The sequence below is a fragment of the Aphis gossypii genome, chromosome 2 (genome assembly GCF_020184175.1).
Source record: "Aphis gossypii isolate Hap1 chromosome 2, ASM2018417v2, whole genome shotgun sequence".
Classification (NCBI taxonomy): Eukaryota; Metazoa; Arthropoda; class Insecta; order Hemiptera; family Aphididae; genus Aphis; species Aphis gossypii.
In genome coordinates this window covers 87,786,021-87,805,619 of record NC_065531.1, presented here as the reverse complement: position 1 = coordinate 87,805,619, position 19,599 = coordinate 87,786,021, and the positions used below count along the sequence as shown (strand labels likewise).

Below are 19,599 nucleotides of genomic sequence, written 5' to 3'. Positions count from 1 at the left end.
ATTATAGTGCTTCGGTCGAAATTTTGGTCGTATCCAACAAACGCGGGGGTTTTGTGGGTCAGTGCCGTGGGCGTGTGCGGGTCTGTCAGTGGGAAGAGAAGAAACATCGTATCCCCGGGCCCAGTATTTCTTCTCCACACCCGTCGATCCAACACCCGCACCATTGGAGCGAACCCAGCACCGGCCGGCCATCATCCAACCAAGGGCGATAACCGCCTCGACTTCACGCGATTAATGAAGTCGTTTGTATTCGGCACGGCTAACGCGCTACGAAAATTCGCACCCTATCTACAGGCCGGAGACCCGAAAGGAATATCAATTCCTAGCGACAACGACTTCGTATACAGCATAGTCGGTGGAGTATACCGAAACAAACGGAATATCCGGCGGACGGAATCGAATTTACGAGACGGTATACACAATAATATAATATATATAATGTTTATAGGTATTTCGCGGGAGGTTGGGAATTTACAAAATCGTAAGTGTATAATATAATGTATATGCACATATCATACCCGTTTGCGCGGGCGACCAGTCGTCCGTGCGTTGGGCGCAATAATAATAACGACAACAATTTATAGTGAGGAAGTTGGCTGTTCCGAAGATTTACGCGCAGTCCGCTCATTGGGGATGTTTTTCGATCGCAAAGAAACTATATATTATAATGTATGTACTATGTATGTGTGTATACTTTATCGTTATTTCGCGTCGGTAAAAGAAAACACGATTTTTTTTTTTTGAAACGCCCACGACCGTTGTATATTATTGCGTGTGTATAATATATATATGCATTATTATGATATCGCGGTGTATAGACAATGATAATAATATAACGCTTTTATATGCGAAACGTATAAGAATTTTTCGGGTTAAACCGTGTCGGTGGCGTACAAGCACGAGCGCGTGTTCACTGAGACCTCGTGCGTTGTATTAGTAGATACGACGGTATTGTACGCACATCCGTCGTGACGGTCTGTCGCAATTTTCTACAGGCATAATCAACGACGTCGGCGTCGGCCACGCGAACTGTGACCTGAAGGAATTTCTTCGATAATCTGACTACGTCGCCGCAATTATAGTTTGATTAAAAAATGGGAGAAAGAAATTGATTTTATAATTTCTGTACGAGGCGCACAATAGCAATCTGCTAGGATTGTTAAACTAGATTCGATGTCGGTATGAATGAGTGCGCATTATAACTTATAACAGTGTCGATAAATAATGATTCTCTCATCCTCTGTTGTCGCAAGTTTATTTGGAATGCCCTCATTTCTTTGATGTATCTTTCTCAATATAATATAATATGATATTTAAAAAATGTTAAAGGTTTCTCGTAAGTTATAACATATTATTGACGTATACATAGTTAAACGTATTAGCTGTTCTGACAAAGAAACGTTTTCTACTGTAATATATGTTATATATAATATTAAATTTTATATGAACAATATTTCTAGCATATCGTTATAATAGTAACTTTAAATAGAAAGTGTAAATCAATGTTAAGTGTGCGAAACCACCCTGTTAAATTTTCATTTTAACTAATGAATATTGGTGTTATGACACTAACATTCAGCTACAGAATATAACATTTATAATAATATTATATATTTATCACTTTTCGAATAGATCGTAATTACAAAATTATTACTATAATAATATGTATGGGTATTATACTAGACCGGTTTATCCACGCACTTTATAATCAATCATTATTCGGTATAGTAAATTGTAGTAGCGTGTCATATGCGCGTGTTTCACGCCGCTCTCTTGTTTTCTGCCACCGTCCAACTGTCGGGCTATATTATTAACAACGTTACGAGCAAGGTATCCGTGTAATAGAATATTATGTGCATATACCTGTGACTACAGCTACTTACGAAAAATCACCTACAAAACGAATTTCTTTCCGTCTGACAAATCGGTTACTTATCTGCCGGCGAGTTTGTTTTCGAAACACCATTTGTCGTTTTGTTGTATTTTTTTCTTCAGTTTCCTCTTTCCACCCGCCCCTTTCCAAAAACAAATACACACACACACAACTGTATTGCTTTTCCCACCGTCTGCTACGATACGTTCTACACATATATACAAAGCAATATACTAGTTCGTTGTAATTTGTCTTCATTAGTCTCGACCGAGTTAAGGTTTATTTGCAACCATTAATACCAGTATAGTGTAGTATATACATATATATGGTATGATGGTAGTCAAAACAGCCTACAGTACACAACATAAAGAGGAGTACAAAGCGACTGTAACCAAAAACGTTACCGAGTGGAAAAGTTAATGTTTAATACTGAACAGGTCGGAGGGTAGGTTTCAAATATTTTCTGACGCGTTCTTACACCCGCCATTACATCCTTCCGTCCGGTAATCGCTAATTGGATAACGGGCGCACGAGTATATACAATCTATAGTACCTATATGTATACATTGTATACATATATATAAAACTACGGCAGTGGTCGGAGGAGGTGAACGTTATTTCAGTGAAATCAAAATAATGGGGATGTCTCTCATTCGCCACACACGATCTCATCACCGACCCTAAATTCTATTCAAACAACCATTCCGTAACTGCATATGTACAGGCGTTGTGCTAAAACTCGTCTAGAAGCGTTTTTAGATTTGGCACACGTACTCGGAATTGAATACAGATATTACAGATACATGTTTTAACCGAGTAAGCCTTAATGCGGGGTCGGGCGCAATATAAAGACCCGGAACCTTACGTTTAAAAGACGTGTGTGTCTCCGCTTAAAACTGTAAGAGCCCTAGATAGGTTTATTCATTTTTACTGAAATTTTCGTATTTCTTGAAATTGTTTTCATAAGTCGTTCTTCTATTTGCATTGTCGATTAGATTCGGTAAACAAATATTACTTATGACAACTGACAACGCTCACGCGATGGAGATTTTGCGAAGAGAATCGCCGCCATGGATTTGAACAATAAGAATATGACTGACACAATAACAATATACAATAACGTTCAAGACATTCCATTTTATTTGAAACTTTTCGTATTACAAACATAGAATAATGTTTGGTTTTATCTAAAACAATTAATTTTCTAGTATACAAATAAGAAATTTATGATATTTATCTATTGTAACCAAACACACTCACATATTTTTCAACAATAATAATTTTTAAACACATTTAAAGACCATTAAAATTTAAAACCAAATTTTCAAATTCTCGAAATTATTTTGTATTTATATAAAAACAAATACGATACAAATTAAAATTTGAACATATATTTTTGAGATATTAAACTTCACGTATAAAGAATAATAGACTAGCCTACCTATTTGGTTGCAGAGTATGCATAGCGAATCACCTTGTTAATGAAAAATACTTGTTAAATTTTGTAATGTATATAGACTATACTATATGTCATATAGTACATGATCTATTCTCAGATTAACGGTAGTGAGTATAAATACATCGGCTAAAAAACATTAAATTTCTTTTGGTAAATTTAATATAATAAAGCCAATAACAAAGCGAATTGTGATAGTTATTAATTTAAATAAAAGACATGACATTTTAGTCGGATTGTTGGTAATGTAAAAAAAAATCGTGTCCAGTCATCCAAAAGGGTTGACCCTTTGGGTCGTTTTATTTTACTATAAACAATAACGGCCGAGAACGCCTTTATCACGTCTTTTGAATTTATCGTCCGGAAAACTTTTAGCATTCGGAAAAATAAAGGAATGCCGTGTGATTTTATTTTATATTTTCTATCTATTGATTAATAACAATATTTTACTATGTGTAATAAGTAATAACTAATAACTAATAATATATACTATACGTACGAGAGCGTGTTTTTGTAAGACATGCATTACAAAAACACGGTGTTGAGAAATAACGCGTAAACTAATACCAATAAAACTACGTTGTTTGATTACAGTTGTTATACACGATTTTTAAATGGCATAATAGATAATATTATTTTCTCGTTATATCACAGTTCTTTCATAGTGTAAAGGCATTCCCATGACATCATCAACATTGACATTATGTTTTTAATATCCATAATCCGTCCGCTTTGGCGTTGTTGTGTAGAAGTGAACATTTAGCTATACAATAAATTCGACTTTTATTATTGTTTTGATATTTTATTTATACACGAATTATTAATGTAATGTAATTTATTAAAGACACATAAATGTGAAATCTAAAAGTATTTAATGTTCTGTAATCAGGTTTTCACTGTCGGTCTATCATTATATTTGAACTTAGTTTTTTCTACACCATAGAACGATGACGATAAATAAATAACACGCAACGTAAAACGGTATATAAGTAATTAACATGCTAAAAACAAACACCAATATTTTTATTGCTTATATAGTTTACAGCAGTATAAAAATGACAAATTGAATAATAAAAAACGTATAGTTATATAAGTACAACTGTAGATCGTTGTTTTCAAACAATTTGTTGGTTGTAAAATTTCACTAACTTATTTTGTTTACTTATAATAGCACCCACAAATCAAATCAGCTTTTAATACAAACACATTTTTTTAAATTCCGTTCAAATTTTAATCTCACGCATCTATATAGGCATAAATAATCCACCAAGTGCTGACGATGCTTGCTTGAAAATATAAAATTGTGTAGGTACAAAATCTATAACCGACAGAAGTCAATGAAACAACTAAAAAAACATCCACTTCTGCTGCGGAAAATTTATTGTATTTTGTATTAAAATACTTACTATTATTATATCTATATTCCAGACAAATGAAAAGTTCGGACAGGTTTTCCGGTGATTTATCGACGTATTATTAAATATCTAAATGATTTAGTATTTTATAGTGTGTTACACTACACATAGCGTACTGTAGGACATGATAATATTTAAAAAACAATTGAACGTTTTCTATATTTGGATACTATTATGTAAATTCGAATTATTATACAAGCACATATTATTAAAGTCATTACGACTAAATTGTAATAATTATTATGCAATATAATGATACAGTTATTATTGTCATATTGTTCAGGGTTTATAATTTATGAGCGAGTATTTGAATGAAATGTAATACTATAATATCGACCAAATGTTTTGTACTAGAGAAGCGATTACGCAATTTATATTTTGTACTTGGCGTGCGGTAGCATGGAGAATAATTTTGTTGGGCAAAAACCGCGAATGCAGATTAATGTTTTTTTTTTTTTTTTAAAGTAATTTAAACGGTTATTAAATCTTCCCTCAAAATAATGTCGTACTTAAAAAACACATTAAACGGAACGTAAATTCAAATAGATCCCACGACCAATATATATATATATATTATATATTTGTTCACGGTGGTTTCTTCACTGCGGGGGTAGGTAAAATATTTAAAAACATGGACGAAGAGACCGGAGGCATCTGTTCACCCACGGAATGGTCGATAAAATGCTTCTGAATTATTATTACTTTTATTATTATTTTTTTTTCGATTACGTTTCATTTCATTAGGCAAAGGCGAACTAAAATAAAAATGAAATGGATGTCAGATGGCGAGATGACGGAAAAAGGGTAGGGAAAGTATGCAAAATGAAAAAGATATTCACCGATTCTTATACAACCAGCAACAACTCACTCCAAAGAGACGTTTGTTTTCGGTCCCTGTGAATTTATTAGTCTCAGTCATTTTTAATTGTCGAGGTGGTTTCGCTTTTCTTCCGATTGTTTTTTTCCCTCGTTCCCACGCGAGCTACTGCAATGCTATTTTCTCTTTCTCCCCTCTCTCTCTATATATCTCAAGCATTCTATATCCCTGGTCGTCGTTTTAATGGACGCCATCAATTCAAAGCTTAAAACACAACAAAAACGAGGAATAATAATTGTTATTATCCGCCGCGGAAAACCATAAATTCCCGAACCGAAAACATTAATACGCGCATAGTGGCAGACTTACATAAATTCATTAGACGGTCGAACTTCTCGACATATACCGTTAATTATTGCAACTCTCCCGTTGCCTAGCCAGCCTATATATATCTCATTATATTCACGTTTTATAAAGCTGCTTTTTTCTGAGAGAATAATAGGTGCAAATTCAAGTTAGGTTACAATGGTCAAAACTTTTCATCGTCTAATATACGTACGTCGTACATATATTATTATGACAGTATATATACATGAGTAAGTGTTGACATTTATTGGTAAAAATACTAACAATGAAAAAATACACCCACTTCAGCATTTAACAAAAAGGACGAGTATTTTATGTTGAGGTCATGTTTAACAATAATGTGTATTTTGTATGACAAATTGTGTGATATGGAAATATAAAAGTAAAGTTATTATAATACAGCTGGGAAGAAAAAAAAATAGAACTTTTTAAAAAGAAAAACGATTTGATAACAATTTTAAAATGTATTCAAAGTGTTCAAATTAAAGATTAGGTTAGGATGTTAATCGTATTACATTGGAAACTAAAGAAAAAATTAAGTTTTGAAGATTATATCGTGGAAATGAAGTCTAACCTGATATTATTTGACAAGTCCATTTTTAAAAATGTACATGATCCGAGGCAAAGTGTCTGGCGGTCAGGTTCACCTGATTTATCAGTTCGTGACTTTTATTTATGAGGTAATTTAAAGACTTTGGTCAACAACACACCTCTCAGAACCCCAATCGAATCAAAACAAGAATAACTGAGAATATCGTAGTAATTTCGCCTGATATCCTATGTAATGGCATGCAACATTTTTAACATTGATTTGCTGAATGCACCCGATAACATTAATATCATATTCTTAATACAATCTTTAAAACTTGAAGTATTTTTTTTTTTATAATTATGTTTTTTATAATTTGTACATTGAGAATCTTGAATACATTTGTAAAAAAAAAAATGTGTTCCCTTTTATTTCTATCTTTAAACATTAACATATTTTTGAACCACTCTGTATTATTCGAAGGCTTGCCAAAGCCGACCGGAAGATGCACATGGACCAAACATGTTTTACCGCTGATCGATGCACGTGTGCTCGTATGTGTGAGTACCCGTCTACTCGTCACCGCAATAATAAATATTATAATACTATAACGATAATAACTATTATCATTATATTTATGACTATTGGGCGAGGATAAGTTTCAGGTAGTTATTACGAAACAGCTACCACCGCCAATAAGGTTTATTTTCGATCGACGCGTATCACTTGATTTCCATTGGTTATGTGAAAGAAAGTAATTGTCATTCCCACTCACAGTACAATTTTGTAGGAGGAGTGACAACATAATTACTTACATCGTTGAACTTTCGATGAAAGTAATAAACAACACACACGAATGACGATGTACAGGTACAACCTGCACCACTAGAAAATTATTATCTTATACGACCATGTGGTATATTGTTTATTGTTATTGTTCATATCAAGCCTACGGAATTGAGTGATCTCACTTGTCACTCTTTGCATAATATATTATAGGAAATACATTATCATTATTATACAGGTATAAAATTATATCCATAGACTATTAACAAGTATGACACAACAATAATAATATCATATTATCATAAACAATTTTAAAGTGTCAAATTTTGAGTGGGTTTTTACTATTAAATGGCGTCCATAAACAGAATAGATCTATAATTTATTATAATATGATATTATACACTCTAATCGTACTTTGACATGATAGTAGCTGGTATAAGTATAAAGATGAGGTGGATTTTGAGTGAAGAGTGAAAACTGAGTCCTAATATGAAAATGTTGGACAAGGGTTATGAATATCCAAGGTCGTACTCAAAATTTACTGAAAGGGTGATTAAATTTTTAAATTCCTAGTATACTTTATAACTATAATTTGTATATTTATACCTCATTAATAATATTTGTATTTTATTTTTTTTTTCGCTTATATTAAATTTTAAAAATATAACTCAATAAGATTGTAAAGCTAAAATAATTAAAACTACATAGACATTTTTAAAGGAGGGATCACCTCCTTTGCCTTTCAAAGAAAATGATCATCACAAACAGCTGATAGTAGTCTAATGAGTAATGACTAATGAGTTATGCATTTGTATACACTTTTTAAAATTACATAATTATATTTTTTCTAACTTTTATTTTATCAGGTCTGTGTGTAAGTGTATAGTTATATAACATTATACAGTGGATTAGTAATAAACTATAAAAGTTGTTGTTAAAAAAATTAATGAAAATTCGGAAATAAATAAAGATAATCACGTGGGTTAGACTGAATAGAAATACATTTATTAGGTATGTCACTAGTATGAATAATAGACTTATTAAAAAAACCAATCAAATATTAAAATAATCACGTTTTATTGAATATTTGTTATTTTTTCCCTGTATTAAAATATATTTTTACAGTAATATTGCTCAGATTACTAATGCGAATTTCAGTTGAATGCTATATTTGACAGCTATCAAATAAAACCAATCAAACAAAAAGTGTATTGGTGCAGTCGTTTATAAGTACTACTCGTTTCTGAAGAATTTTCTACTGAGACATTTCCTTACGCTTTTTGTGTTTGCATTTGCCGGTGTTCAATTCGCTGGTCATATCACATCGTCTTTTGAAACCATTCACATTCAGCCACGCGCGATCACAGAACACAAAATATCCTCTCACTCGTGAATTGTGACAGGTGTTATGTGAATGCTTGGTAGTATATATATTTCAATTCGAGCTTTTTATATTTTGATCACCGAGAAAACCCTTCTTAGAAACCTCTATACATGTGGATTTTTCAACCCCCTCGTTATTAAACGTCACTCGTTTGTTGTTTTTTTTTCAACCCCGAAGAAATAAAACGAACAATTTAACCCATTTGTTTGGACAATATCTATTCATGAACTTTAAAAATAAATATCTACGAAATATATTTTTGCATATTATAATATAGATATTCTGATATTATATTCGTTTTTGTAATGAACATTGGTTCTACTTTTCAGTCCATTTTAGTTGTCAATGTAATCAAAAATCTAGGTTGTAGATACTTACATAATACAACACATCAAAGTCAATACTTAAGTACGCAACCACAGCTTATATATTTTTATGAAATATTAAAAAATTAAACACAATTTTTAATGTTTGCGTCATATTATTTGTAACAATGTTATTTATACAGTTTTATTCTTAATTGTGGATTTTCGTGTAAATAAGTTATATATATATATATATAAATACTTTAATTATTATCTTAAAATAAATAACTATGTTTTAAAATATGTTATTTTTATATAGTTTTTAGAACAATAACAGCACAAATTATGATGATATTATCCATTAATCAATTATTTGTTAAATGGTGTTTTTGTGCATTTCAGTGGATTTTAATTAAATATTTTATGACATTCACGGAATGTACCACCTATTATAATAAGTATATAAATAACAAAATATTCGCAACTTTATTAATTAAATGGAAGTTTTGGAAAAGTGCGTGGTGCGCAAACTGTGCGCATACCAATAGTCTTTTACGCGATTTAGACGAAAAAAGTGAATAAATAACCGTCGCCGGAACACTTGGCCAGATATATTATTATTGTTATTATACTTCTTACTCCCAAGTGAAATATTATCTGAAAACTCGACTGTGAACTTTCTCCGTATCGGCAGCGATAAATATTTCCGTGCTTAATTTTCTGCGATTATTTCGGTCCCGTATAAACACGCTGATATAATGTGGTAGCATCTCCAACACAGTTATTCTACAATGCGTAGTAAAGATTATCTTATTATAGTATACACAATGTAAAATGAATTATTGTGGTTCTGAAAAAAATCACAAAAAATATAACCCCCCCCCCCTCCTGTCCCATCAACAACTACCAACCACAAATTCACGATTTTTTTTTCGGTCTGCAATGTAGCTGCAGCAGTCATCATTTTGATCGGCACCAATAGCATTTCGTGACGGTCATTGACAACAAAAAAAATGTGTATTTGATTAAAATTGTATATAACGCTTAACCTACGTAGATTGGACGTACTACAATATTACACAAGAATAATAATATGTGAGTGTGTGACCGTCAACCGATGTAACGACCCGGAGGTCAGTGTCCGCGTATTGTGTGCGAATGTCAACGACGACGACACTATCGCGAAATAATAATATAACATTATACCTATGTTATGATATTATTGAACTCTTCAGATTACGGATTCGAATCGCGTGCGGAACCATGACTGTATTAAAATTTCGTCGCCACCATCGATTTCAGGATAAAATAAATGAACATAACAATAATAATATATAATATAATATTTATACGATTTGCGACAACAATGCTATAGTACCTAATATTATTATAAGATGTCGTTCGCACGCTGGGTTAGGTCTCTGGCAGGAATTTTTTGGACTACATTCAAATTACGTGCACAAAACGGAAATGACCGGTATGAACATTACATTAGTCAATAATATTGTAATATTACATCATGTGAATCTAACCATTCCATGGTTGGCAGTATAATTATAATTATTTTCACTTCGTAAGTTTCGCGGATATTAATAACCGAGTGCGCAATAAATTGTTTAATCATTTTTATATATTTTGCTTGTGACTACGATTATGCGTGTAAAAATTAAAAAGTCAAATTATGGTATCACGTTTTGACGTTATTGTTATATCATATACTCTATTAGGTAGATGGTTCTATTAATTCTTCTTCTTCTTATTATTATTATTATTATTAATTGTATAAATAAATTGCTTATTGCCTGGCTTACGGTTTTGTCTTGTATGTATCAAAACGTGCATGGCCGCGAGCATCATTGTCTTTTAGTGTTCATTTCATTGTAGTTATTTTAGTTGTTATTCACTTGGTGGCAAGACATTAGATTTAATCCAACGAAGTAAATACATTTCGGGATCTTATAAGTGTAATAGTAATAATGATACATATAGCCCATATAGGCATAATATAAATTTGTCTGATTATTTAATATACAAAAGCATTAAGCTTAAAAAATTAACAACAAATACTCAAAAAATAACTTAAAAACACCTTTTTAATGCAATTATTATTAGCTTTAAATTAATTCAAATTGTCTTAACAGGCACAATAACTAGATAAAAACGACCGTTTAATAACTTTCTGAACTGTTAACACTTCTTTATCTTAACAATATTACCAATAAAAAAATACCATGCACAATAAATTAAAAGTAGGCATATACTTAAAATAAAAATAAATGCAATTGCGATGTATTGCAACTGACACAATCTCTGTTATTTGCCTGAGTCCCTGTAAAATACAAAATCCAATAATGTATACAGTAGTTATATAAAAATGTTATCGTATTCACAAATAAAACATTTTATATGTATGAAAAATATTTAAAAAAGCAAAATTATTGAAGCAAGTATTATGAAAACAATATTTTTTGATAAAATATTTGTATTCCCTTATTTAGTTAGGTATCACTTAAAGTGTATACAATTAATTTACACTAAAAATTAATACAACTAACTGAATTAATAAAAAAAAAAAATGATAAATAAAAGTTTTACCTTTGAAGTTTATGTACATGAAACATATTATGTACCTATTTGGAATGCAGTGTCTTGGATCAAACAAAAAATAATGTGATTTATATTTAAATCTGGCTTCTAATATAATAGTTATATATTTAAAGCTATCGTGCCCTAGACTAGAGCTAATATAAAATATAAACGACGTTTGATGAAACAGCACTAGCGACGGAGCTAAAGAGTAGTATTGCAATATTAGCTGTCTAATGCATGACCCGTCGCATTCGGAGGAATTGAAACGTATATTATATGTATTGGTGAGTATAATAATAATAATATTTGCGCATTCTAATGATTCGACAGTAGTATCCACATAGATATAGTAGATTTGGCGGAAACGGACAAATGACGGACTTTGTACTGCCTCTTGGAAGGTATATTCGACCGGAAGGCGGCAACAATAATGTGTTACTATCGTAGCGAGCAACCATGGTAACCATGCATCTCCATATTGTATAATAACATTATATTATTGCGTAACGATATCGCATCTGGACGACGACGAGTCGGACCACTACAGTAGCGAGAATCTTCCGAAAAATATGTTATCTCAATTCAAATGGATAAACACTGCAGTTGGCGCCGTAGACAGACGTGGGTATTCTCTCTCGTAACAATAATAATAATATTATTATTATCATTCAATTGTGCAACGGGTCCCATTGTGCAGCACAAAGACGCCGCAGTCGGGTACATATATATAATATTGTGTATAGTGAGTAGTGACGTATTGTGCACACTGTAGGCTTCGTATTTTGGATGCGACTAACGAATTTATAATATCGTAGCATTATATTATTATATTACGGTTTACGGAATAGTAACTATAATTATTATTGTAGTGCTCAGATGAGCACTGCTCATCTCTTCCAAGTTATCGCCGAACGATGTTGATTGGTGGTGGCTTCGGTCGACCTCTGCTTTGATATTGATATTGTCAAACCGCCAAGTCGTAATATATTGTCGTCTGTTTAGCATTACGAGTACATAATGGCCTTATACGAGTAAATACGTAGTATAACGTCTCTGTATTCTTGGTTGCAGTCAGCTATACCATACAATTACTGAATGTACAAAATAAAAATATCTAAATGTAATATCTGGTATAGGGTGAGAATTTAACTTGTATTAAACTTATGAAAAATCTTAAATACATCATACTACTTATATATATAGCGTTCGCGTGTGACTACGATAATAACGATATATTCTGATTATGAACACCCAATACAATTATTTTAAAATGTTATCTCATAGGTTTTAAATATAAATAATGTAATATCGATACGATGAAAATAAATCTTGACTATAGCTTCGATTACCTCATATTTTATATCAATAATAAATTACCTCCTTGCCATTTATAAGAGCCCATTTAGTTATCAACATGTTTAACTCGATTAAAGCGTTTACGTACTATACATAAAATAAAACTTGATGCATATAATACAAGCGTGAGGTGTTTGGATCATAGATCAAGGATACAATACACTTCTAATCCGTATGCAATATACGCATCTGGTATAATATAGTATAATACATAACGACATGTACAAATGCATGTCGCAACGTAAAACAGTAGTCGAAACATGATACCATTACCAATATAATTTTACCAATATACTCGTGATGGCACAGATACAGCCGAAGGGTTTCGTTGGAAATATTATCATAAGTAACAATATTATTATAAAATATACAATTATTCGTCGACTTTGCAAGCGCGTGTGACAATAACCGTTTTTAATACATAATAAAATATGTGTACTATTTTGCTTTTGCGTCACGACGGTTTAATTTATCTGCAGCGATGTGGATCGACGCGAATTATTGTTCAACACAATATATCGTTGTTATTATTAAAATTTTAGTTTAATGATTCAATAATTTATTCTTAATAATGTCATATTGTGTATAATATATAGTATATATGGTGAGTGAAGAAACGGACCACAACTTTCGCAGGGTAGCTATATTGTATAGTATGTTATATTGTATAGCCATACTTTCCCTTTGATATTTTACTAAGCTCGTATTATGAACTATAATGCTATAAAATATTGTTATTAATAGAAAAACCTAAATTCGAGGTACATAAACATCAAAGTCATTAGCAAAACTTCTACCCTTTGCTACTTCTAATTACAAAAATCAAAAATCAAAAAAATTCCTTTCTTACGATAAGATATTTTTAGGTATAGTATTATGTAAAGATAATACTTTAATAAAATTGACAAGGGAATTAACTTAACAATTTTAAAGGGGGTTTAATATAGGCAATTTCGGCGAAGTTTTAAGAAAAATTAACATTTAGATAACCGGAAAGGCTGTAGTTTAAAACAGAAAAATTAACTGTCACAGTAAAAGCGGCGAACTTGACGAAAATATCAAAAACAAATATCTACAAATATGCAAACAATAGAGATCGGCTGATAAAATGTAGATCTTGTATATTATATTATAATATAATACTAGTATATGAATGTGTTATATTGTGGTTGGTGTATAGACTATAGATATTTTATAATCCAATTTTTTGGCATTGCTACCCGATTTCAAGATTTTTACCATTTCACTCTAAAAATAAAATATTATAAGCTCTAAGTGCGTAATTGCATTTTTAAATACATATATAGAATTTTCGTTACATATGTAATTATTGCATTTGTACATAATATATAGAGGTGATTATTGTCATTTGTTTAATAAATGTTCTCGTCCTTAAATCCATAGGTCAGATAGGTATACGACAACATTAGGGAATTATTAATTAATATAATATATGCGGTGGTGTTTCCACATTACCAAAATCTGGCACAGCTAAACAGCTAAGAGATAACGAAAATAAAATCCATAAATTATATCATCATTTTATTATATAGTTTATAATATTATTAAATTAACAACCGATAGTACGCGTTATTTCGCGATTTTTATGTATTAGTTTTCGAGTTTTACTACATGTGTGGTTGCATGATGTTCGGTGAAAGTGAGTTGTTTAAAAAACAACAGCCGGCCGCTTGTAAGGGACGAAGAAACGACAGAAAAATATAGTCACTCACATAAATAGTATATTATAATATAATATAATATGTTTGTGGTACGCCTATTTTGTGTGTGTGTGTGTGTGTGTGTAATTTAAAAACTAATAAAATAGGAAATTTTATCGAAACTGTTATTGCACATCGCGATCGTGGACCACCTGTTACGCGTAACCCGCGAATAATTTACGACCGTAAGTCGATTTTATCACTAGTATTTACATGCATTTTCTATTCTAATATATTGTTACTGATTTCCAGCAGTCGCTGTGGTTGTCGTTATTATTTCCATCAACCAATTTTTCAGTATTTTTAGGCCCGACGTGATGTAAGTAGGTAATCGGCCGTGTATTTGTCCTTTCGTCAAAACATACGGGAACCAGTATATTAATATTATGTATTAGAATGTTAGATGATGAGTGATAAATTTCATCTGTCCATAGTGGTTTCTAGATTTGTTCTTAGGTGGTTATATTTTTTTGAATGCATAACAGTGTTAAAATCATCGTTAATTGATTATTGCTCAACATTTAAACAGAAAAATCTACAAGCACCATAAATTTCAATTATCATATTATATTATGCGAGTATTATGGCTAAAATAATAATCAAATAATTATTATACAGCTTACATATTTATATTTTAATAAATAATAATAATAAATTCAATGTAATAATGATAACATTGAAAATGTTTAAACATCTCCCGAAACGTTTCTAAATAAAAGTGTGCAGAGTGTACTCACTATTACGTTATACATATTATAACAGTATGTAAGAGTAGGTATAGTATCTACATCATGGTGGTGACGGATTCCGAGAAAACATTTTCATCAATATTCATTATCAATTAAGCGAGGATTTTATTTTTATTTTTATTTTATTAACATTTTCGTGACAAACTTCACAAATCAACGTTCGCCGAAATCATTCTTTTGCCGACGTGTTGTGGATTTTTCACAATGGAACCGTAAACAGAGGATAGGTTTTTTGCAACAGTCACAATGTTTTTTTTTCCTGGAGACATCAATTGGATACATTTTTCATCGTTGTACCTTTTAATAAAAGCTTTTACAAACAATAGAATTCGAATTGAAACGCACAGATCGATTTGGTTGATGTTTATTTTTTATTTTATCTTTGTCGAATAACATTCCAATACGAATATTATACTAACACATTATTTGGATAGAACATCTCGGTAAAGGTAAACTCTCAGTAATATTGTTGATCGATATCAACATATTAAAACGACTGTTTGTAAATACTAATAAGTATATTGCACTCGTAGAGTTAATGTTGTTGTTTGAACAAATCAAGATGACCGAATATTATATATAGAATATAATATAATATCACTATTATACAATAGCGTTATACAATATTTATTTATTAAAATGTTTTTAGAAACCTTAAACCTTATATTTTATATTTATATTATCAAACAGTGGCTGAGTTGGATTCATATATGATGAAAAAAAAACTATATTCACTCGTTAAGTAAAAAAAAAAAATTTAACTATCTAATTTATAATATTTTATTTCGTTTCAAATGGATGTTTAAACAACTGTTTAAACTGTATTAATAATTAGCAGAGCGTCTTAGAATGTCACACTTTCTTCCTACCTCATAAAAGGCAACACATTAATAAGGAGATTTCCTAACCTACCTATTACGTCATTCATTCCAAAACTCCTGTCACCTCAAAATATAAATTAATTATTAATGGTAAAATAATTAATTTAAATTTAAACCTTATTATTTTTTGATTAGGTTTAATTACATAAATCAACGGTTAAAATTCATTGCACATTGGGTATTTCAATGTTTAAAGCTATCGATTTTCAAATAATGTGTTTGTGTGCAAGCGGGCATAATATTTATTTTGTATACCACTAACACGGATATACTTCTGTATAGAAATGCATGTAAAATTTATGATTTGAATCCTATACTAGTTGTATATTATTATAAACATCAATGTCATTAACTTATGGCGGAAAGTGTAAGATAATCTTTTGTAGAAATTGTGACATTTCAACCATACTCACACAATAAAACATTATAATAATCAAGAAATATAATTATTTTATTAATACAGTTGTTGCATTATTAGTAAAAATTTCAACAAACTTCTACAATCTCGGCCAAATTATTTTTGTTTTGTTCGTTAGAATTCGTGTTTTAAGTTTTACAATCGAATGACTACTAACCTCAGCTAAATTACATTCTTTAGTTTTATATGACTGGTTTGTGGACAAAGTGCAATATATAGATGGTTTGGCACTGCAATAGTTTAACGAAAATAATATCTACTTTATTTTATGAAAGTATTAACTCAAAATCGAAATTGTTTATTTCGTATTTGTCATCACACAGTTATCGGCAGAGTGAGTGTAATTTATAAAATACCATTTTTGAGAAATATTTATTATATCTGGCGCTCCAGTGCTCCAAACCCACAAACAGTTAAACGTATAAACTCAAGATTAAAACAAAACATGACTAAACATGATCATTACTAATTTGGTATATTTCCTATGGAAGCGATGACTAAGCCACCCACTTCTTGTGTCATTATTCGATGAATTATATTATATACGTGCATATTGTATATTAAAGTATAGCTCGTAGCAAATATCTGTGGACTTACTGCATTTTAAACTTTTAAAATGTTCAATATATTATTAATTTAAATTTAATGTAAATAATAGGTCTAAGATTATATCTAATTATAATTATTATTTTATTTTCTTCACGAGCCGATGAATTTTCGTGTGAGAACCTTTTTAAAATATTGGTTTTAATATTCAAGTAAAGTATTACCTATTAGCAACATTTAGAACACCGAGTGCAATAGACTGGGCCGTGAATCGTTTACATACATATACAAGAATTATATTTTATTAATATAGATAAACGTTAATACACATCACACGCTCGTGCGTACAATATCGTGTGAATTATTAAAACTTTTAAATACGCTGAACCGGAATGATGCGCGTGTACGACGTCATTATAATAATATATAAACATTCCGGCTTCGAGGATTAAAGCGTCCGTCCAAGAGGGCTACGGTCGTATGCGTTGTTATCCCGTGGCCGTTTTAAGCATCGCGCGTGTGTAAATAACGTCCGTCGCACTCGGATTTACTGCAAATTGAAAGCGAGCGAACGTGTACTTCGTACAAAAAAAAAAAAAAAAAAATCGCGTCTGGGGAAGAAATGTTCGTAGTGGAAGTGGATTTGAGGGGGTGGTGAAAAAAACAACAAAAATGCCAATTTCGCCATCGACCCCACGTCGTATTTCCACGGTCCACCCGCGTTCGTTGCCGATCCGCTTATATGTCTTTAGGGAAAATACGATCAGCGCACAATATATAGAAACGCTCGCTTGTTCGCACACACCCGCAAAACCCGCGCACCCGGAAACTAATAAAGTGCCTTTGTTAGGATCTACTTTCGCGTGTACATGTATTCGTATACGCCAGATCGGTGTACTTGCGTATGGGTATGGAGTAGTTAAGTATGGATGGAGTGGTGGGGGATCAAATCTAACGGTGTTAAACGTATGCACGCGTTCACGGTACATCAGCCACGAGGGTTTCGTGTGCCCGCCGTCGTTCCGTTTTTCGATAGGTCCATTTCGGGTCTGACGTCGATAATTTTCACTGTTTATATATACACACACATGTGCTTCTAAGCGCTTGCACGTAGAATACGTAGGGTAGTGTGAGTAGTGGTAGAAGTGGTATTATAGTGGCAGTGGTAGTAGTATTACACGCGATACATAAAAAAAGCGCTTCACTTTACTCGGAAGAGTGGAAAAAATACCAAAACGATATTATTATATGTAGGTACCTATATATACATTTTTTTTAAATTTCCCAGGAAATATCTTCTTCATTCCCCCCAGCTATTCCGACTATATATATATATATATATACATATTATACATTGTCTCTCTTTCTCTCTCTATATATATATATATATTATATATATATATATATACACACACACACACATACACATACAAACACATATACACACACTTCGTATACGCCTCTGGCCGAAGAGCGACACCCTATTAGATTTTCGCTTGAAAAACTCGTTTATATGAAAATGTTGAATATATCATTATATTGTCTCATTTTATATAGCCATTCTATACTCTATAGCGTATAAAATATAGTTTATTATATACTCTCGCCAATCGTTTATAAATGTTAAGGATGCTTATATTATAGGCACAGAGATAAATTGATTGCATGACACATTCTCATACATACTTTAAATACTTACTTATAATATTAATAATATAAAAAAAAAAAAAGAGAAGTTCAATAATGTTCAAAATTATATTTTATACATCAACAACCTTAGGAAAATATCAGACTATATTAACTTTAAATTTTAGGTCTAAATTTAAGAATTAAGAATTGTACCTATCAATTACTATCGTAATAATTTTAATTTATATTAAGTATAATATATTGTATAATTATTTGTCGACATAAACCAAGTATAATGATATTATATAAATACAAAAATACAAAATTTAAAATTGTGGTTGGTGTACAACTATTAAATGAAATTCTTGTCTCTTGACAGTAAAAATGTATAGTATTCATATGATTTTTGATTATATATAATATAAACATTATAAACTAGTAGTAATTCACGTACACATAATTATAATTTTATGTTTCCTTATTTTTTTGTTTCAGATTTTCGTGTACACATGGACTGTCAGTTGGCTTGTTGAAATGACTTCATCCAGGCGAAGACTGCAACACTGAAAGGCATCCGAGATATACTCACAAAGACGTGACCTTCATCTAGGGGTATATATATTATATACTCTGTTTCACCGTTTACAAAAATTGATAAACGCTAAAATAAATACATAGAAACTCAAAGTTTTTTCGTCCATTCCAGTCAAAATGATGTCTGCTGAGATGAAAACGTTTTCGCTGTGTTTCGTATTACTATTGGCAAAAAGTAAGTAAAT

At 31.1% G+C, this 19,599-nt stretch overlaps 1 protein-coding gene across 1 annotated transcript in view; it reads left to right on the top strand.

Annotated features, from left to right (window-relative positions):
- Positions 1-19,599, top strand: part of LOC114133067 (mucin-5AC) — a 99,369-nt gene that overhangs the window by 65,305 nt on the left and 14,465 nt on the right. Inside the window, exon 2 of the mRNA XM_027998692.2 lies at positions 19,316-19,589. Within this exon, the coding sequence (XP_027854493.2) occupies positions 19,532-19,589 (58 nt within the window). The 5' untranslated portion in view covers positions 19,316-19,531. The remainder of the gene's footprint in view (positions 1-19,315; positions 19,590-19,599) is intronic.